Here is a 23,246-nt window from a genome sequence, read left to right on the forward strand (position 1 = left end):
TGAGTTTTCGGTTACAGAACAGCTGCAATGAGTTATTTCATTCAACTCTGAGTTAAGCGCGTGCACCACAACTATAAAAAGCCATTATCAATGGAGCGCAGATATTATGAGTCACCATGGCAACAGCGCCAGACAAAAAGAGGTATGCATATTTCTCACCAGCAGAACTGGATGAGCTTCTACAAGCATATGGAGAGTATGAACACGTATTATTATAATTTTTTTAAATATCGGCTCCAGCAGCGAAGGACAGAGAGTTAGCTTGGGAGAAAATAGTTGCTTGAGTCAATGCGTAAGATTACATTTTAATTACTGTTATACAGTGATGGGTGTAATTAATTACCAAGTAATCTAAATACTGTAATTTAATTAAAGGGATTACTCTTAATTATTCTGTAACTAAAGTAAAATTTGATGTAATTGCATTAGACTATAGAACAATTCTGTATATTTAACATACATTTTTAAAAGGTATATTTTTAATGTAACCTTCTCCCTGTACACACTTTGGTCAATTCAAGAATAATTCATGCAATTGTATATTGTTTGAAAGCATTAAAAGTGCTGTTTCTTGTCTCTCCTTGTATTGTTCAAGTGGTTGAGGTTGATATGGAATTTAGTAATTAGTAATGAGTTGACCAATACTTTCTAAAGATAGTCATTATTACATTAATTTAGTAGTTGGTAATTAATAACTATTTTAGAGTAACGTAACCAACTGTTATAATATCAGAGGTGAAACTGGAAGAACAGTATGTTATTCAACCTAATTTTAATTTTCATGTAGGTGCAATCCTGCAGGTATTAAAAGAACATGGCAGCAGCTGAAAATTAAATATAAAAACAATTCATTCAGGTAAGGCTTGAGCATATCATGGGTGTAGGCTACCTGATTTTACAAACATTTGACATATTAAATAACTAATTAGCATCCAGTGTCTAGCAGTGCAGCAGCATTTTTGGCTGAGGGAATTCCTGGAGGGACTTCAGAGCCAGTCACTCCTGAAGATCCAAGGGCCTCATAAAATGTAAGAGGTTTACATATGTGTTATTTTTTAGATAGGCTATTTTTTATATTTCCATTTATTTTACTTTGGGTTGGGTTTTTTGTTGGTCCCAACAGATTCTGATGGTAATATCTGTCTTTTGGAGCCTCCTGTCCCAACAGAACCCCAGGCAGTTGTAAGTAGCCTACTCAATATACCAGAAATTATGACAAATAGTGTTATAAAGTGTACTCAACCAAATGCTCATCTTCACAGGACGATGGGGATAAAGAGTTTCTGCTGCCACAGAGAGGCCTACAGAGGTAATGTTAATATTATGTGTCTACACATCAAACAATCTACACATTCAGATTTTTTCACATTTTTATGTGGAGTAGCCTATAGAATCTAAGTTTAAATCTAAGTATAAACGGACATTTTTATCTCTCCCCCCGCCCCCAGAGTGTGGAAGAACAGCAGGAGGAAGGTCCATCAACTTCTGTTGCACAGATGAACACAGTTCAGTGATTTTCAGTAAATGCCACAGTTTAATTCTGTAGAATTTGTTTAGAACTACATTATGTAACTCTAATCTACTACTGTATTTCAGTTGCCAGTTAAGGAGTTATATAGACTTAATCTTATTAAAAAAAATAGGACAAAAATAGCAGTAAAACCAGCAATGAATAAATTTACTGAAAGAATGAATGAGGTGTTTAAACACCGCGTACTCTTTAAAAATGTGGAGGAGGCCGAAAGAAACTCTGGGTTTACCGAAGAAAACCTGCTCCCGACCAGGTTAGGTTCACAGAGTAAGTTACCATGGTACTTGAGTCTTGACTCTGAGAATAAGTTACCTCTCTTTCAGAAACGGGCTTGACTTACTCTGCTTTCTCAGGTTTGACATACCTCCCATTCTGAAACAGAAAACCCAGAGTTTCCCTCATTTCAGGGTTAACATACTCAGAGTTTTCACTTAACCTCACTTCTGAAACAAGCCCCAGGTCTATGGGGTGAGATTTCGGTCACAATTCTGCGCGCGCAAGATCACATTTTGAGCGTGCAAAAGGGCATTTCGCACGCGCGTGAACTGAGTTTTGCGCAGAAATGTTTGTCTCGCAGATAAGAAAATATTGCGAGCGAACGAAAATCAATTTTGCATTTAAAATAAGTATTTGGATGTGCGCGGACGTTCTCTTTCGCGTGTGCAAAGTTTCACTTTCTTGCTCCTTTCATACCAGCCGTGAGCGCTCTCTAAGCGCAGACAGCTCGCTTGCTCAACACAACCCAACGTTACAATATGCCATAATTCCAGCCAATCAGAGATGAGACTGCTAAATTCTGATTGGCTGGCTTGAAAACCAATCACAAGACTCCCTGCATCACCGACTGCGGAAGAGAACTAGTGCAGTTGAGTTTATTATTTATGAAAAATATTCAAAAACTTCACTGTAATTCACTGTATTGTTGGCAAATTCAGTTCACACATCACTGCTGTCCTGATGGTTATACTACAAGACTTATTTTGTATAAATATTGTTTTGCTTATTTTTTACGATTATTATTTATGAAAAATATTAAAAAACTTCACTGTAATTCACTGTATTGTTGGCAAATTCAGTTGACACATCACTGCTGTCCTGATGGTTATACAACAACGCTTATTTTGGGAAAAATATAGATTTTAAATTGTATATACTATTGTAAATGTAGAAGTTTTATGATTTTTATGAAAAATATTCAATAACTTCACTGTAATTTACTGTATTGTTGCCAAATTCAGTTCACACATCACTGCTGTCCTGAAGGTTATACAACAACACTTATTTTGGTAAAATATATATTTTAAATTGTATATACAATTACTGTAAATGTATAATTTTTATGATTTTTATGAAAAATATTCAATAACTTTACTGTAATTCACTGTATTGTTGGCAAATTCAGCTCACACATCACTGCTGTCCTGAAGGTTATACAACAACACTTATTTTGGTAAAATATATATTTTAAATTGTATATACAATTACTGTAAATGTATAATTTTTATGATTTTTATGAAAAATATTAAAAAACTTCACTGTAATTCACTGTATTGTTGGCAAATTCAGTTGACACATCACTGCTGTCCTGATGGTTATACAACAACGCTTATTTTGGGAAAAATATAGATTTTAAATTGTATATACTATTGTAAATGTAGAAGTTTTATGATTTTTATGAAAAATATTCAATAACTTCACTGTAATTCACTGTATTGTTGCCAAATTCAGTTCACACATCACTGCTGTCCTGAAGGTTATACAACAACACTTATTTTGGTAAAATATATATTTTAAATTGTATATACAATTACTGTAAATGTATAATTTTTATGATTTTTATGAAAAATATTCAATAACTTTACTGTAATTCACTGTATTGTTGCCAAATTCAGCTCACACATCACTGCTGTCCTGATGGTTATACTACAACACTTATTTTGGATTTTTTTTTTTTAAAGTTGTATATACAATTGTAAATTTATGATTTTTTTAATGATTTTTATGAAAATATTCAATAACTTTGGACATCAGTGATGTGTGAACTTAATTTGGCAACAATACAGTGAATTACAGTTATGTTATTGAATATTTTTCATAAAAATCATAATAATTATACATTTACAATTGTATACAAATTAAAATATATATTTTTCCCTAAAATAAGTGTTGTAATATAACCATCAGGACAGCAGCGATGTGTGAACTGAATTTGGCAACAATACAGCGAATTACAGTGAAGTTATTGAATATGTTTCATAAAAATCATAAAAAATTTTGCCTAAATAAGTGTTGTAGTATAACCATCAGGACAGCAGTGATATGTGAACTGAATTTGGCAACAATACAGTAAATTAGAATATTTTTCATAAAAATCATAAAAAATCATAAATGTACAATTGTATATACAACTTAAAATATATTTTCCCCAAAATAAGTGTTGTAGTATAACCATCAGGACAGCAGTGATGTGTGAGCTGAATTTGGCAACAATACAGTGAATTACAGTTATGTTATTGAATATTTTTCATAAAAATCATAAAAATTATACATTTACAATTGTATATATAATGTAAAATATACATTTTTCCCAAAATAAGTGTTGTAGTATAACCATCAGGACATCAGTGATGTGTCAACTGAATTTGCCAACAATACAGTGAATTACAGTGAAGTTTTTGAATATTTTTCATAAATAATAAACTCAACTGCACTAGTTCTCTTCCGCAGTCGGTGATGCAGGGAGTCTTGTGATTGGGTTTCAAGCCAGCCAATCAGAATTTAGCAGTCTTATCTCTGATTGGCTGGAATTATGGCATATTGTAACGCTGGGTTGTGTTGAGCAAGCGAGCTGTCTGCGCTTAGAGAGCGCTCACGGCTGGTATGAAAGGAGCAAGAAAGTGAAACTTTGCACACGCGAAAGAGAACGTCCGCGCACATCCAAATATTTATTTTAAATGCAAAATTGATTTTCGTTCGCTCGCAATATTTTCTTATCTGCGAGACGAACATTTCTCCGCAAAACTCAGTTCACGCGCGTGCGAAATGCCCTTTTGCACGCTCAAAATGTGATCTTGCGCGCGCAGAATTGTGACCGAAATCTCACCCCATACAGGTCTTCAGTGAAGTGTTGTGGGTGTGAAGGGAGGTGTCACACTGAAGTTCATTATTCATTGGTTATGTGCTTGTCCATAAAATGCAGTGGTATCAGTTTGGAGACAATAGCACTTCATAAAGACCAGGAATTATGTTTGCCTTTGTAGTATAGGTAGGGATACTGTTGCAATCTTCAAGCGGTACAGATTCATGTGTGTACTGGGGAAAATAATATCGCTTTTATCTCAAAAATCATAAAACCTGCTGCCATGATTCTGGTTCATGGTGATTGTAGCTAGTATATCATTTGAGCAAAAAGACATATTTTGTCTATTTATCATTCTCATGTGAGAGAAATTTGCCTTAAAATGTAAAAATGACTTACATTCCAGTCGTTTTTCAAAGTTGTAGGCCAAATGTTTCTTTCAAGTTGTTTGTATAATATGTTGGACATGTCCCAGCTTCTGATAGGAGAGCAAACGAAAAACGCCCTCCTTCCAGCCAATCATATTGAGCGCCAACACATGGCCAATTCCATAATGAGTGCATGGTCAACCCCCGTTCATGTTGACGTGACACAGGTGCATACAGCTGTTGAAGTTGACGGTCGGCGCGCCCGTCAGCAAGGTAAATATGTATTTCAATCGTTAAATAGCTGTTATAGCTGTTGTAGACTTGTGCAATATTCTATCAGCGATATATTTGTTACAAAGAGAGTGAGACAGATAATTACAAAATAATTACATTTTATGTATTTGTGAATATGGTTTAATGTATACAAATTCAGGTTAAATATTTAAATTTGTATGTTATTATTAAGTAATTATCTAAATCCCTTGTGCTTAACAGATCAGGGAATGAGATTTATTAATAACTACGAAAATTTCTTTTTAACCAATTCCATTAAAACCGACAACGTTTTACGTATTTAGCCTACTAACAGACAGTCTGATAAATTCCTACAGAAAAAGTGCACGGATTTATTTTTTTTATTTTTTTTGCAGGTAGCCTACATGAATGGTTGCCTCGTTCTCGCACAAATTTGTATTAAAAGGATTTTGTACTTAAAGTCCTATAAGAGTGTTTTGTGGGAAGAGAGTGTATGCAAGAAAGTCTGAACTGAAAGTTTTTAGATGAAAGAGTTTGTAGGTTTATTTCTTAGAGCACATGGACCCACTTTAAACTTCCCCATTCTTTTAATAGTCTTACTCGTCACTCGTGCGTCCTAGACTGGGTTGCCAGGTTTGCGTAACAAAAACATCCCACCGATTTAAAATAATGGATTTGGGAATCGTTATTATGCATTCAGGTTTGATATCATTAATAGGCCCCTATAATGTAAGTAGCACAAAACCTTTTAAACTTTTAATCATCAAGATTTTTATTTACATAGTAACATAATACAATACATTATTTTTATTAGTCTTTGTATACACTATACTTGCATACAGGGCAGGCGTGGATTAAATAGACTACAGAACACTGCTGCTTTTTTGCTTTATGTGTAGGTCTATTATTTCTGCTGACACACTATGTAAATATTGTAATCATGAGCGCGACTCATATTTCCATTAAATCTTGGTATCCAGCCCACCTGTTTAGACTGACAGAAGATTTGCTTTTGGTTGAACCGGAAAAAAAAATAACTTAATTGAAATCATCAAAATAGGGAAAAACTCTGGTCCTGTAGTGTCATGTTTTGCAATACTGCTTCAGTAGAATTTTGATCAAGCATAATGGAAGATGTTTGATAATTCTAATGTTCGATCATTTCTATGTTAAAAGTTTTGAGAGAAAAAAATATATATACACACACACACAGACACACAAACACACACAGACAGGATAAGCGAATATTGTTGATCATGTCATGTTGATCAAGTCCACATATTAAGTACTGAGTAGATTAGATGGTAAGCAAACAATCAGTTCTCCTAATCATGCAGGTGAAATGGGCAGGAATAAAGATCTGAGCGACTTTGACAAGGGACAAATTGTTATGGCAAGGCGACTGGGTTAGAGTATGTTTGAAACAGCAAGGCTCCTGGGCAATGCTATGGGAAAAACTTGGTCCTGCCATTCATGTGGACATAAATTTGATACGTGCCACCTACCTAAACATCTTTGCAGACCAGGGACACCCCTTCATGACAATGGTGTTCCTTGATGGAAGTGGCCTCTTTTAACAGGATAATGCACCCTGCCACACTACACACATTGTTCAAGAATGGTTTGAGGAACATGATAAAGAGTTCAAGGAGTTGCCCATTGTGGCCATTTCACATTAAATCAGTCAAGCATGCTTGCCATCTTGGAGAGCCTCAGAGTTTTAACAGCTGGTGTATTATATGCATGGCTTCTTGGGTTATCTATTAATGGTTCTCATACTCTGGAATTAACCTAATGGTTAAGCTATGTGCATTCAAGGCGTCAGATTTGTTTGGAATATTTGATACAACTTCATCCTGCTATGTTTGTCTGGGTGATTGGAGTGTATCAACATGCACTGTATCCCTTAAAGGCTTGAATTGTCATGGCTCCTCATGTCATTGTGGTGATGTTGCTTGATAAAGTGATATTGGCCCTGTTTACACCTGCTATTAAGATGCGTTTTGGTTGATCGGATCACAACTGAACAACGCTAAATACAGGTGTAAGCGGGGTCTAAAACGTTTTGAGCTTGTTTTCGCACTCACCACGTTTGGCATGGTCTTGCGGCTATCAGAGCTAAAAAAAAAAAAAAAGCTGCTGCTCTCCGTGTGTTTTTCCATCGTCTCTGGTCTCCGTCTCCTTGACTTTAGGCAATAATCCAAAAGCCAATGGATAAATCTTATTTGATCTACAAAAATACATCATCATTGCAGCACTCTGTTGCCTTCTTGTTAATTCTGTGGATTATGTACTTTATCATTGTGGGCTTTGATGTTTTGGTGATATTTGCTTTTGGAATGAGTAGAAAGCCAGCAGCCTGGAAGTGTGCCAGTTCCGAAGTCTTTGGACATTTGACTAAATAAATGGTTGATAATGTAAGGAACTGCTGCTACTTTTGATTAAGATTAAATTAAATGTCTCCATTATGTATCTTGTGTATAATCACATTCATTATAATCATGTCCATTGATTATTCATGTCTTAATCTACAATATGTAAAATCCATTGTGAACAAATTATCCTGGGTTAAACGTTAAAACTCTTTACAGGGAACTATAGAGAAATCATGCCTTCAGGCCCATCCAACCAAGAGAAAGACACCCCTGCCTGCCCTTTTGCTGGCAAGAAGACCACTGGCAGGAATGGCGTAGAGAACAAGTTGGTTTCGGATGATGTGGTAGACAGACCCCTGCAGCCTAATAGAGAAACTGGGGCCACTGACCCTAAATGGATTCGTCCTGACCTGCCAAGTAGATGTACCTGGAAACCGGGAATGTCTCATGAAAAGTCCCCTCACATATACTTTCCCAGGTGATGATCACTCACTTTCAGAATCTAACCTAAAATTACAAGATTTCTAATTTAAATCAAGTGACAGGGAAATGACACGTACTAAAAAAGCTGAGCCTACTAAACAAAACATTTCTGGTCACTTCTCAGGAATATCTCCTTATTAGGAAACTTATCTGCAAGATAAATGTGTTACGAGAGAGAGAGAGAGAGAGAGAGATTATCTTCTGTATAGATATTTCAAGTAATATTTTTTTTAGAACAGTGTCCACACACTGAAGCAGATACATTCTCGTGTAAGTAACATGAATTGGTTTTATTTTTACCTGTTATTATTTTTATTTAGTGACAGTCTCATCATGTATATTTGAACCAGATGTCAAATAAATCACAACGGAAATTTGACAGCATACTCCTTTTAAGATTTTTAATTTACACTGTCACAAAATGACGTTAATGTGAGTTCATTTTTCTTCAAGTGACCTTGAGTGTTTTTTTTTGTTTTTTTGTTTTTTACCATTGGAGGACAAAAGCTGAAGGCATTCTGCCCAACATCCTGGACAGGATTGGAGACACACCGCTGGTCCGCATAAACAAGATCTCTAAGACTTTTGGACTAAAGTGTGAACTTTGTAAGTGATTAATTCATATTTTACTTTTGAAGTTGTAAATCAATTAAATTCAAAGTCAATACCATTTAATGACAGAAGGAGTATTACAAATGAAAACGTACTCGGTTACCTAATGTAACCTCGGTTCTCTCTAGAAGAGGGAACGAGTATTGCGTAAGTTGCTTACGCTACGGGAAACTCATCTTTTCTCGAGATATGAAGCCAGAAAATTATCCTTAATTTTTGTATTTATTGTCAACGCAGTGCAGCAGCTAGCAGACCTAGAGCGGCTGTCTAGCGCGCTCATTGGCTGCCGCGCGGCAACTGCAGCAGCCAACCACTGAGCCCCGCGTGACGTCACGCCCAATTAAGGACGGGCTCGGGTGCTGCTTCCCTGGTTTTCATTCGACTGAGCGAAATCAGCTCGAGGCGCGAGCACGGCAGGTTACGCAATACTCGTTCCCTCTTCTAGAGAGAACCGAGGTTACATTAGGCAACCGAGTACGTTCTCTTACGAGAGGTATCTCTTAAGATAGGTCTTAGAGCTCCGTCCTTCTTGGGTACGATGAAGTAACGGCTGTAAAAGCCTGCCTCGCTCAGAGAAGGAGGTACCGGTTCTATGGCCCCTTTGCCACAGTAGCTTCATTATTTCTGCACGAAGTAGGTGTGCTACTTCCGAATTCACTGTCGTCTCGGTCCGTGCTTGAAAGCGCGGGGGACGGCGAGCGAACTGCAGCGAATAGCCCTTTTTTACTGTGCTCAGCACCCATTCTGACACACCTGGAATAGCTTCCCATGCTTCTGCATGTACAGCTGAAGGGCAGAATGACCTCCGGGTTTCGATTGCCGCACTTTGTGGGCTCGATAACCTGACTCAAAGGTGTCGGTGCTTGGATACGGCGGCTTGCTGACAGCGATGGCTGGTTGTTTTACACACGATGTCCCGGTTTTCTTGGACGGGGAACATTTTGTGGGAAAACTGGGACACGCGAGCAGCGCCGGGGGTAAAGTGTTTGTCAGTAAGTTTGTCAGTAAGTCGGAGGGACTTACATTTATGACATGACCGTAAGAGGTAATTTTGGCCGTGTGACAGAGTGGGCAGTGAGTAGGTGTGGGCACGGGCTCGTGGATACATCTTCTACTTTTAGTACTCGAGCGGCATTTGCCAGCTTTATGAGAGTGGGCTCTGTGAGAGACACGGGGGTTATCGTGCTTGTGTGTAGCGGTGAACACTGAGATGTGGGCACATTTTCTACACTTAAAATGCCAGCGGCTTGAGCCGGATAACCAAATATTACACACTTTTTGAGATTTCTCTGGGTAGCCGTGAAAACGACATTTGTGTGCAGGCGAGCGGGTAATTTTACCGGCTCGTTGGCTGCCAAATACACTTCTGCAGTAGCCTTGCTTAAGGGGACTGACAAAGCGGGGTGTTTTGACGGTGGTCCGGACGCAGCGGGACTTAACCGCCTCTTCCTCCCTGCAGCAGCTAGGAGGACTTCGCGTGCTCGGGCTTCAGCGCGATCTTTGGCCGGGGTCCCCTCGGGGGAGGCGGTCTGTGACAGCTGGCTGAGCACGATCTAGGGTGGCTGCCCTGTCGTCGCTGCGAAGACGGAGGCTGTGCTGGACGCTGGTTAGAGCTTCGCGCAGGAGGCTGATCTCGAGAGCGGCCTGCAGCAGAGCTAGAGCGTCGAGGCAGAAAAAGGTTCATTGCCTGTGTGGTCTTTTGCACCTCCGAGAAGCGGTCAACGATCCCGTTTACCGCTGGGCCGAAGAGGCCGGTGGGGGAGAGCAGCGCGTTGAGAAATGTGGCGTGCTCAGATTCCCTCATGTCGGCGAGTGTCAACCAGAGGTGCCTCTCTGTGACGGTGAGCGACGACATGCACCTTCCAATCACCTGGGCCGCAGACTTAGTAGCGCGGAGGGAGAGATCCGTCGCGCTTCTCAAATCTGTGAGGGTCCAGGCCCCTTTCGTCTATCTCGCGGAGGAGATCGGCCTGGAGTATCTGCAGGACTGCCATTGAGTGTAGTGCGGATGCAGCCTGTCCGGCGGCAGAGAAAGCGCGGCCGACAAGAGCTGACGTCGTTCTACATGCCTTAGACGGGAGGGCAGCCTTTGAACGCCATCCCGCAGAGGGCGGACAAAGGTGCGCTGCTACCACCTCCTCCACTGGGGGGATAGTGTTGTACCCCTTCTCGGCGGCGCTGTCAACCTGTGAGAGCGCCGAGGAAACGTGAGAGTGGAGTCTCGCGGAGAATGGTGCATTCCACGATTTAGAGAGCTCCGCGTGGAGCTCCGGCAGGAAGGGTGCAGATCTGGATGCGGGCGCTTGGCGGCGGCGGTGAAGAAAACAGCCGTGCGGGCTCCTTAGGCGGTGACCACTCGAGGCGCATAAGTTCCGCATCCATGCCGGAGCGCGTCCGGCTGGATTCCTGGACCGAAGAGGAGGCAGAATGGTGCGAACCGGACCATTCCTCACTGTCTGAGGCCAGGATAGAGCAGCTGTCACCGGGGGCATCTCCTTCCGCTTCGTCCCCTGAGGCGGCGGCAGTGAGGGCAGAAGCCGGCAGCTGCGCGTCCGGGAGGGGGGGCGGAGAAGGAGAGAGAGAGGCTCGCGGGCAAGGTTCCGGCGAGCTCTTGACTGCCGCTACAGACTCCGGTGGTCTCTGGGAGCGGCGCTTCTTCCTGCGCGGTCCAGCAGTGACGGGCGGAGTGACAGCTTCGGGGTCAAACACTTCAAGTCGAGCCCGCACGGTCGTCATTGAAAGTTCTTCGCAGTGGACGCAGCCTCCCGAAGAGAGAGCGAGAGCTGCGTGATCTCGACCCAGGCAGAGAGCGCAGATCACATGGCGGTCTCCAGCGCTGAGCGGGACTCAGCACGAGCCACAGGAACTGCGAGGCATTTTTACAAAAACAAAGACAAAGGAGTGTGTGTCGCGGCGGCGAACACACACAGCAGTGAAAAGGATATTGTCGCCGGATAGCGTGGCAGAAGATGGCTGAAGGCGGTGAAGACCACCAGCTTCTTCAGACGCTTTCCTCTGCTTGCTAGTCGCTTGTTTCCACGGCGGAGGCTTCTTCTCAGGATTCAGGATGCGTAGAGCTTCGCTGAAGAGAATGAAAATCAGGGAAGCAGCACCCGAGCCCGTCCTTATATACACTAAAGCCACGCCCATTCTGGCGGGCTCTGACGTGTAAGGGCGCGACGTCACGCGGGGCTCAGTGGTTGGCTGCTGCAGTTGCCACGCGGCAGCCAATGAGCGCGCTAGACAGCCGCTCTAGGTCTGCTAGCTGCTGCACTGCGTTGACAATAAAAAAAATTAAGGATAATTTTCTGCCTTCATATCTCGAGAAAAGATTACTTTCCCGTAGCGTAAGCAACTTAACCTGAACCTCTCGTAAGAGAACATCAAAAGCTTGGTATCCTTGAAAGACAAAATATTTAAAAAGACAAGGGATTTTAGACATACACTTGTGTCCATTGAGGTAGTTTTCCCTGCTATGTGGATTTATTGTTACATAAAACAGTCATTAAGTTTTGTTTGTCTGCAGTGGCCAAGTGTGAGTTCTTTAATGCTGGTGGTAGTGTGAAGGACCGCATCAGTCTGCGTATGGTGGAGGATGCAGAAAGGGACGGCATTCTCAAACCTGGAGACACCATTATAGAGCCCACTTCTGGAAATACAGGTAATCCCACAGGTCATTTAATTATTTACAGACTGTTCTGTTTTGTCAAACACGTTTTTGATACTTCATCTTACCTTTTTTTTTTACATTCCTTTTGAATTGCTCATTGTTTCAGTACAGTATGTTCTTTTCAAAATCTTCAACAATATATGCAAATTTTTATTTTGCTTTAGTCATGGATTCCATTGTAGTGGACATGAAAAAAAAAAGTTAATAAAAACAAAAGAATTAGGAAAAAAGAAAGAAAAATTTGCTTAGTAAAAAAAAATCTGGTCTGAAGGTCTAACAAATTTGTGCATTCTATGCAGGTATTGGTCTTGCACTGGCTGCAGCAGTGAAGGGTTATCGCTGCATAATTGTTATGCCTGAGAAAATGAGCATGGAAAAGGTACGATTTATTCCAATTAGTTTTCTTAGCCCACCAAGAATGATAAATTTTATGCAGTTAAACAAGAGTCTCATCATAGGTTGACGTGTTAAGAGCTTTGGGTGCTGAGATAGTCCGAACTCCCACCAGTGCGCGATTTGACTCCCCAGAGTCCCATGTGGGTGTGGCTTGGCGCTTGAAGAATGAGATTCCTGACTCGCACATCCTGGATCAGTACCGCAATCCCAGCAACCCCCTGGCTCATTATGACACCACTGCTGAGGAGATTCTGGAGCAGTGTGATGGTAGTAATCGTGTATTTGCTCTCTCTCTGTCTTTGTTCTGCTTTTGATCTTCACAACTTAACTCTTGTCTGTTGTCAATTGAATTGAATTGGAATTGAATCGACCGCTTAGCCGCTGGAAGCGCACGGCCCTGTGCAGTCACACCAGTTGCACCGCCCTAAGGATGTACATGTAGTTAATTAATATTGCTCAGTATTTAAATGTAAAATTACACTGAAACAAGGACACCTCAAAATAAAGTGTAACCGACATTTGTTCATCTTTGGAACATAAATTAAGATATTTTAATTAAATCTGATAGTTTTCTGTCTCTACATTGAACGTCCATTAACCCAAAACTTCTTTTTTTTCAAATTTTTCAAAACGTTCATAAAGAGATCGTAAAAGAAATCCATATGAATCGAACGGTTTAATCCAAGTCTTCTGAAGTGACACAATCGCTTGATCAGCAGATAGAGCGCTCAAATTTGATAAACGGAAGCTCAGCCGTACTTGCTTGATGCTTCTCTTCAGAGGACTTGGACTGAACCACTCAATTCATATGGATTTATTTTACAATGTCTTTATGAATGTTTTGAACTGTTTTTTGGGTGAATGGTTATCCAATGGAGGGGCGAATATCTCTCAGATTTCATTAAAAATACTTTCACTTGTGCTTCTACGATGAATGAAAGGGTTCTGAGGTGAACTATCCCTTTAACTCTCTACTCGCCTTACCTGTGTCAACAGGAAAAGTAGATATGCTGGTGGCAGGAGCTGGCACAGGTGGCACCATTACTGGCGTTGCTCGCAAATTGAAGGAGAAATGCCCAAATGTTAAGGTAGACACTGATTGTCCCTGAGACCTGATGCACAGCAATTCTTTGAAATTCACTTGTTTTGTAACAAAAAACAGAGTACTATTTTATTTTAAAATGCCAAGAAGCCAGAAAGAGAAAAATGGAAGAGTATACCACATCATAGGAATACCATTGATTCTGCATAAGAAATCATATAAATTGCAGCTTTAAAGTCACTAAGGCAACAAGGTAAAGTAACAAGACAACACCGAATATGTTCACACGTCTAAAGTCTGTTTTGCTAGATTGTTGCAGTGGACCCAGAGGGCTCGATCCTCGCTGAGCCTGATGAGCTGAACCGGACAGATAAAACCCAGTATGAAGTGGAGGGCATCGGATATGACTTTATACCCACCGTTCTGGACAGATCTGTGAGTGAATGTACATAGGTGTTAGATTATGTAGAGTGTTAAATTAGATTCAAATAAAAGTCTAATGTCCTTTAAAAAATTTATTTGTCCATGATAGGGCTCTTCAACTGGTATCCTACCAGATCTTTGACCATCAATCATTTTTATGCAGCCCTCCAATTTATTTTTGTTATATTTCTGCACTGCCACATACATTAAAGGGTTAGTTCACCCAAAAATGAAAATTCTGTCAGTAATTACTCACCCTCATGTTGTTCCAACCCCGTAAGACTTTCGTTCATCTTCGGAACACAAATTAAGATATTTTTTATGAAATCTGAGAGCTGTCTCACTCCTTCATAGGCTGCTAGGTAATTGATATCTGCCAGCCCAGAAAAGTTAGTAAAGACATCGTTAAAATAGTCCAAGTGACTACAGTGGCTCAACCTTAAGTTTATCAAGCGACAAGAATACTTTTTGTGCGCAAAAACAAAACTAAAATAATGACTTTATTCAACTATTCATTTTCTTCTGTGTGGGTCTTCTGTGTGGGAGTTCACGTAGTGTAACAGCACAGCGCTTCTGGGTTGTACGTCAGAACGTAGGCTCACTATTGGCCAGCAACACACGCATCACACACAGGACCAGCGTCGGCCAATAGTGAGCCTACGTTCTGACGTACAACCCAGAAGCGCTGCGCTGTTACACTACGTGAACTCACTCAGAGGCCCACAAGGGGGTTGGAACAACATGAGGGTGAGTAATTACTGACATAATTTTCATTTTTGGGTGAACTAACCCTTTAAAGCATCCTGTGTACAAAACCTAATGATGAAATCAACAGTGAGTGCATCATGATCCATATTTGAACCATAGTGAGCACGTTTAACCTCTGGCTATTGTTTATTTACACTAATTTCCCAAACATCCAGACATGAATTAGCCCTGTTATAGGTGCACATATTCAATCACGTCTTATCGGATGTGTTTATGTATAACTGGGACATAGACATAGAGATGAGGCATTGAAGTTGATAGTGGAACAGCAAGAAAAAATTAGTCTGGTAATACCAAACTCTGCTACTTCGCTTTGCTTCGTAGACAGAGTCTGGCATGGCATAATTGAAAAGCGTTTTCTTTCTTGCGGGGGGGCGCTTGTCTGAAGTTTAAAATCATTGGTTCCCGTAAGCCAATCACATAACGTTTGGTTATGGCGTGTGTTATGCGCATGCTCAGCCGCATCTAACTTCCACTGTAAACACGTAGTATGATGCGAAAACAAAACCATCGAGCGAAATACCGGAGTGAACATGGCTGTGAACGACTTTTGCAGATTATGTGAAGTAAATCTACGCATCCACGGTACAATCAGTGTCTACGTCACGGCTCTCAGCCCGCCCTCTGTTCGTTGATTGGCCAGCTGTTTTCAGGCCGGAGGAAAACGGAAAGCTATTACGCTGTCTCAGACTGAGTACAGAAGCGAAATGAAATTGAGCGGAAGTAAGAAGTCTGACGTAGTCAGGCTAAGAAAAAATGAAACCAATGATGAAAGCTCAACCTCCACAATTAGACTTGCTGGTAAAACTTTACAATGAGGTTCCATTTGTTAACATTAATTAACATGAACTAACAATGAAAAATACTTCAAAAGTATTTTTTTTAAATATTAGTTCATGTTAATTTTAACATTTACTAATACACTATTCAATTCAAAAGTTGTATCTGAGTTGTAGACTGGCTGGAAAACAAGTATGGCTTCACACCCTCAACTAACAAGGAGCGTTTGTAAAAATGTACTTTTACATCAATCAGACATTTTTGCAGATAATCATTTGTGGTGAAAGTAGGACCTGACTTGATGTTCAGGATGAGAATTCTGACTCTCAGCTGTATAAACCAAATAGTCATGATGTTTACATATGTACGGTCAGTGGTGCCTGACACTTTTTTCGTTTTACAAACACTGTGCACTTGAAGCAGGGAAAACTATAGCAAATGTTTGGAAATAAAAAAGTTGGTAATGTTTTACAAAATTAGGCCCCCTTAACGTTAGTTAATGTATTAACAAACATTAACTAACAATGAGCATTTGTTACAGTATTTATTCATCTTTGTTAACAAAAATACAAGTTCATTTTATAGTCAAATAATAATATATTTATGTATCAAATATGATACAGTAGGCTTTATGGGGATAAAAAGCATTAAAAATAATAATAATAATAATAAAAAAATGCTTATTTGATTAATTTATTTTTATAAATAAATAAAGGTGTCACATACCATATCAGGCACATTATCACATACTTGCAGTAAAAGTGCTAAGATCAAATATTATACAAATTATACTGTCCTCATGTCTTCATCTGGATAATCCGATGCCCAAAAGGACGGACCCTGTTCTGTGACGTCCACATGTTTGTTGCAATAGTCCACTCATTGGTTCCATTTGTTGCTATTTTGACATTTTACCAGTAGTTGGCTGTAGAAGTATAGGTTTGGCTTACAGCGTCCTATTAGTGGGGGAATCAGTCATGTACAAATGATGCAGGACTACTTTGAAACCCCTGTGTGTGTTTATTTCAGTTGGTTGACAAATGGTACAAATCCAAAGACGATGAATCGTTTGCCATGGCCCGAATGCTTGTAAGAGATGAAGGGCTGTTATGTGGTAAGAACATGATCTTTTATTAAATTTCACCTTTATACAGTGGGTATGGAAAGTATTCAGACCCCCTTAAATTTTTCACTCTTTGTTATATTGCAGCCATTTGCTAAAATCATTTAAGTTCATTTTTTTCTCTCATTATTGTACACACAGCACCCCACATTGACAGAAAAACACAGAATTGTTGACATTTTTGCACATTTATTAAAAAAGAAAAACTGAAATATCACATGGTCCTAAGTATTCAGACCCTTTGCTGTGACACTCATATATTTAACTCGGGTGCTGTCCATTTCTTCTGATCATCCTTGAGATGGTTCTACACCTTCATTTGAGTCCAGCTGTGTTTGATTATACTGATTGGACTTGATTAGGAAAGCCACACACCTGTCTATATAAGACCTTAAAGCTCACAGTGCATGTCAGAGCAAATGAGAATCATGAGGTCAAAGGAACTGCCTGAAGAGCTCAGAGACAGAATTGTGGCAAGGCACAGATCTGGCCAAGGTTACAATTTTTTTTTTGCTGTACTTAAGGTTCCTAAGAGCACAGTGGCCTCCATAATCCTTAAATGGAAGACGTTTGGGACGACCAGAACCCTTCCTAGAGCTGGCCGTCCGGCCAAACTGAGCTATCGGGGGAGAAGAGCCTTGGTGAGAGAGGTAAAGAAGAACCCAAAGATCACTGTGGCTGAGCTCCAGAGATGCAGTCGGGAGATGGGAGAAAGTTGTAGTAAGTCAACCATCACTGCAGCCATCCACCAGTCTGGGCTTTATGGCAGAGTGGCCCGACGGAAGCCTCTCCTCAGTGCAAGACACATGAAAGCACACCTGAAGGACTCCAAGATGGTGATAAATAAGATTCTCTGGTCTGATGAGACCAAGATATAACTTTTTGGCCTTAATTCTAAGCGGTATGTGTGGAGAAAACCAGGCACTGCTCATCACCTGTCCAATACAGTCTCAACAGTGAAGCATGGTGGTGGCAGCATCATGCTGTGGGGCTGTTTTTCAGCTGCAGGGACAGGACGACTGGTTGCAATCGAGGGAAAGATGAATGCGGCCAAGTACAGGGATATCCTGGACGAAAACCTTCTCCAGAGTGCTCTGGACCTCAGACTGGGTCGAAGGTTCACCTTCCAACAAGACAATGACCCTAAGCACACAGCTAAAATAACGAAGGAGTGGCTTCACAACAACTCCGTGACTGTTCTTGAATGGCCCAGCCAGAGCCCTGACTTAAACCCAATTGAGCATCTCTGGAGAGACCTGAAAATGGCTGTCCACCAACGTTTACCATCCAACCTGACAGAACTGGAGAGGATCTGCAAGGAGGAATGGCAGAGGATACCCAAATCCAGGTGTGAAAAACTTGTTGCATCTTTCCCAAAAAGACTCATGGCTGTATTAGATCAAAAGGGTGCTTCTACTAAATACTGAGCAAAGGGTCTGAATACTTAGGGCCATGTGATATTTCAGTTTTTCTTTTTTAATAAATGTGCAAAAATGTCAACAATTCTGTGTTTTTCTGTCAATATGGGGTGCTGTGTGTACAATAATGAGGAACAAAAAAAAAGATCTTAAATGATTTTAGCAAATGGCTGCAATATAACAAAGAGTGAAAAATGTAAGGGGGTCTGAATACTTTCCGTACCCACTGTATGTCTGTGAATTTTTCAACATGTTAAATGTTTATGAGAATATTGAAGTCGGTATATGCTGCATTGTTTATCAGTCTAATGCTCTGTCTCTGTTGTCAGGTGGTAGTTCAGGCACTGCCATGGTAGCTGCAGTAAAGTTTGCCAAAGAGCTGAAGGAGGGTCAGCGCTGTGTTGTGATTCTGCCAGACTCGATTCGAAATTACATGTAAGGAGAAGTCTTACTGAATAAAAGTATTCAGTTTCAGTTTGTTTTGTTTTGACCTTAAATGCACTTTAACTTTAGTTAAAAGCATTTGCCAAATGCATAGATGTGTGCATGCATGTATAACATATACTGTGTAAATATAATATTTACTCTAAAGGTCCAAGTTCTTGAGTGATAAGTGGATGTTCCAGAAGGGCTTTCTGAGGGTGGAGGACATCATGGTGAATAAACCCTGGTGAGGAGAGGATCATTTTGTCAGTTTAAGATTTAGTCAGCAAAGCTCAAGTGGAGTGTATAGGTGAGACTAGGGCTATTTGTCATACTTTTCATTTGGTGAATATTCATTAAGGTACTTACTTAAATTTCTCTATAGGAATATAAGTTGATCTTTTAAAATATATTGAACATTTCCATCATCATTGCCACATAAAAAAAGAAATACATATTGACCTTTTTTGACAACATGTCATAATAACAAAACATGATCAGGACATCACACTATATGGGGTACGTTTTTTCAATGCATTTTATTTATTTTAGTAAAAACAATTATTAAAAACACAAAACAATTAACGTAACAGCAAAATATGTAAAATTTATTATACAAAAATATCAAACCATTAATTTGAATAGTTTGTAACATTTTAAACACAATTTACCATTGTCCTGTGAATACTTTTCAGCTTTTAAGTTAAAATCCATCTCAGTTATGACCCAGAACTAAGGTTTTATTTTGATGATAGTGGAACATTTAGTTTAGAGAACACATTCATCTATTCATCTATAACGTTATTTAAAAGGGTTTTGAACTAGGTGTTTAAACCATAGAAAACCCATTTCACTCCACACTTTTTAGTTATTTAGATATTGTGGATATGATAACTTCTCTTTGTGAAAGCTATGGCCATTTTCTCCTATTTTAAACATTTATACAAAGTCTAGGTATTTAGAACCTGAGCAGCCTCTCATTTGTTTTTGGTCCTGTGTTCATTCTTCATTTATCTTCATCTGTCATTCAATTACTTCCAGGTGGTGGAATTTGAAATTGCAAAGTCTAAACCTCTGTGCTCCCCTTACTGTGCTGCCCACAGTCACATGCCAAAAAACTATCAAAATTCTGAAAGAAAAGGGCTTTGACCAGGCACCTGTCGTAGATGAAGCTGGGTGAGTGAAAATGCAACTAAGAACATTTTCATATTAAATTCAAAATAAAATGTTGACGACCTCACTGTAATTTTCATCAGTACCTATTGTATTAAAACATTTGTCAATGTAAATGAAGCTGATTGAAGGTGTTTTACACTACATTTGAATGAGGACTGGAATACAGTTGTGTTTGGCTTCCTCTCTGCAGGTTGATTCTGGGTATGGTGACCCTGGGAAACATGCTTGCTTCTGTGCTTGCAGGAAAGGTGAAGCCCTCTGATCCTGTCAGCAAAGTGCTCTACAAACAGTTCAAGCAGGTGAGTCTAGTGCAGGACTTTTAGAAAGGTCAATCCATCTGATATTACTTTACCATTTTGCCTGTTTTAGATTCGTCTAACTGACAACATGGGAAGGCTGTCTCGGATCTTGGAAACTGATCACTTTGCCCTGGTGGTCCATGAGCAGATTCAGTGTGAGTGTTTATTGTCATGACCAGACATTGAGTAATAATTCTTCATTTACTGGATAATGTGAACAAAAGGCCCTTGGTAGGGCAAATAAAAAAACAAAACACAACAGGGAAAGATTTTAAACTCACAGACTAGACTAGACTAGACTAGACTAGACTAGACTAGACTAGACCAGACCACGGCAACCAGAAGCACAATATGGATACAAAATGAACCAGCACAGGACAGAAAACACAAGGGAAATAAATAAGGAAGGAAATTAGGAGGGTAACGAGGGAGAGCAGGTGGGGCAATTAAACCAATAATCAGGTAATAAAAATGGCAGGGTTAAGACAATAGACAACAAAGCACATGGCACATAGAAACATACAAAACAAGAGAACACAAGATTGCCTGGCTAATGAAAACATAAACCATGTGCTCGACAAAAACACACGAGACAAGAGTGCACAGTGAGTGAATGAACACTAAATCCATGTGCATACAATAAGAGACAAAACATGGAGCATGAATGTCCAAACCTGGACACTGAACTGAAACCGAGCTAGACTGAAGTGCCGGGATCCAAACACCATACTTTGCACTTACAATAGAAACAAGCGGACAAAAGAGTGTACGGAACTTGAAACTCCATACTCACACAAAGACAAGACGATAGGAGCATCAGAGCTCTGTCACCAAACCAAGAATAAACCAAAAAACAATTGTGACAAAACCCCTCACCCTTCTTAGAGGTCATTTCATATATTCTGTAATTATTTATCCCAGAGGTCCACTTATAATGGCTTGGCGTGGTGCATAGTCGGCCTCTATAATTAAGAGTTTATGTCAAAGTGTGGTGATGGTGAAGGTGACAATGATATAATGATGATAATAATATTTACATAAACTATAGATTTTAAATAACTCGGTGTTCTACATTATGTATGTACTGTATGTATATACACTGAATGGTTTTGATACTTGATTTTATCTCTTTCTTTTTTCTTTTTTTTTTACTACTTTTTCTCTTATTATTTGTATTATACTGTAAAGCACTTTGGATCAACTACGGTTGTGTTAAACTTGTGCTATATAAATAAACCTTGACTTGACTTGACATAAACATACAATAACCCATCTGTATAAATTAAAAGAAATTAAATATTTAATATTAATGTAACAAGCTAAACTCAACAGTCTAGCACATTCTTAATTAGTTGCTACCTAGGCTTATTACAACCTGCTAATAATATCTGTCCCCGAGTACTGAATTGAACGTGAGCCTGTACCAAGACAATACTCATTTAAATGAAATTCTTATCCTATATTCCTCAACATTGTTGCTTTAAATGACTGCTGATTAAATTTGATAAATGTTAAGCTAGCATCAAACATTTCAACAACCCATTATAACTTAAGGCAACCGATCATGGTTTCATTAATTGTTTTTGAGAACTGCTTAATCTCACTTGGAACAAAACCAACTAATATTTACATCTCTTAAAGTTGGCATGAAATTAAAATTCACCCAGTCAATTTTTTAAATGCATGTTATAGACCTTATTTTAAATTATTCATCTGTATCTTTTTCATAAAAAAGAAGTAAAACTTCATAAGGTTTAATCATAATGCCATAACTCAATTTTCCAGTGAAAATGACAGACGCTACTTCCATTTAATTTTCGACTTTATAAACATTAATTTTCTTTAATAACATCCGCTTTTCAAACCCTGCATTACATTGTGACAATCAGACAATCACATTGTGACATTCACAAAACAATAATTTCTGAAATGAGTTTGTACAAACTGCAAAGGTCTAAATTAAATGATTCACTTTTAGTGACAGATGCAACACAGAACAGGAACAGCACAAGGTTTGACAGATTTTGTACATTTTGCCTGTAACACATTGGCTTAGGTGTTTAAGAATATTATTATATATTCTCTTTTTCTATATGACATGTGACTGGGCGGGCAAAGTCTCTAACATGAAATAGGTGTTCTGTCTGCTGTTTAGGAGCTTAGTTTTAATATATCCTGCACAAAAATATACACTGGACAAAATTATAAATGCAACACTTTTGTTTTTGCCCCCATTTTTCATGAGCTGAATTCAAAGATCTAAGACTTTTTCTATGTACACACAAGGCCTATTTCTCTCAAATATTGTTCACAAATCTGTCTAAATCTGTGTTAGTGATCACTTCTCCTTTGCCGAGATAATCCATCCACCTCACAGGTGTGGCATATCAAGATGCTGATTAGACAGCATGATTATTGCACAGGTGTGCCTTAGGCTGGCCACAATAAAAGGCCACTCTAAAATGTGCAGTTTTACTGTATTGGAGGGGTACCTTCCCCCCGAAAAAAGGTCCTGGGCTGGTGTGGTTACACGTGGTCTGCGGTTGTGAGGCCGGTTGGATGTACTGCCAAATTCTCTGAAATGCCTTTGGAGACGGCTTATGATAGAGAAATGAACATTCAATTCACGGGCAACAGCTCTGGTGGACATTCTTGCAGTCAGCATGAATTAATGTGTTTGGGATGCTCTGGATCGGCGTATATGACAGCATGTTCCAGGTCCTGCCAATATCCAGCAACTTCGCACAGCAATTGAAGAGGAGTGGACCAACATTCCACAGGTCACAATCAACAACCTTTTTCTTTTTTTGGGGGGGGGGGGAGGGTACCCCTCCAGTACAGTAAAACTGCACATTTTAGAGTGCCCTTTTATTGTGGACAGTCTAAGGCACACCTGTGCAATAATCATGCTGTCTGATCAGCATCTTGATATGCCACACCTGTGAGGTGGATGGATTATCTCAGCAAAGGAGAAGTGCTCACTAACACAGATTTAGACAGATTTGTGAACAACATTTGAGAGAAA

General features: G+C 39.6%; 1 protein-coding gene across 1 annotated transcript in view; it reads left to right on the plus strand.

Annotated features, from left to right (window-relative positions):
• Window positions 1-1,481: 1,481 nt before the first annotated feature.
• The window catches only part of cbsa (cystathionine beta-synthase a), a gene marked incomplete at its 3' end in the record, with an annotated part of 356,940 nt that continues 335,175 nt past the window's right edge, over window positions 1,482-23,246 (plus strand). Inside the window, exons 1-15 of the mRNA XM_084390638.1 lie at window positions 1,482-1,505; window positions 5,086-5,251; window positions 7,825-8,086; window positions 8,591-8,697; window positions 12,230-12,364; window positions 12,673-12,752; window positions 12,832-13,036; window positions 13,766-13,857; window positions 14,121-14,246; window positions 16,812-16,896; window positions 18,653-18,758; window positions 18,916-18,993; window positions 19,788-19,922; window positions 20,113-20,221; window positions 20,292-20,376. Coding sequence (XP_084246764.1) covers window positions 1,497-1,505; window positions 5,086-5,251; window positions 7,825-8,086; window positions 8,591-8,697; window positions 12,230-12,364; window positions 12,673-12,752; window positions 12,832-13,036; window positions 13,766-13,857; window positions 14,121-14,246; window positions 16,812-16,896; window positions 18,653-18,758; window positions 18,916-18,993; window positions 19,788-19,922; window positions 20,113-20,221; window positions 20,292-20,376 — 1,780 coding nt within the window. The 5' untranslated portion in view covers window positions 1,482-1,496. The remainder of the gene's footprint in view (window positions 1,506-5,085; window positions 5,252-7,824; window positions 8,087-8,590; window positions 8,698-12,229; window positions 12,365-12,672; window positions 12,753-12,831; window positions 13,037-13,765; window positions 13,858-14,120; window positions 14,247-16,811; window positions 16,897-18,652; window positions 18,759-18,915; window positions 18,994-19,787; window positions 19,923-20,112; window positions 20,222-20,291; window positions 20,377-23,246) is intronic.

The sequence above is a fragment of the Rutilus rutilus genome, assembly GCF_951802725.1.
Source record: "Rutilus rutilus genome assembly, chromosome: 2".
NCBI classification, from domain to species: Eukaryota; Metazoa; Chordata; class Actinopteri; order Cypriniformes; family Leuciscidae; genus Rutilus; species Rutilus rutilus.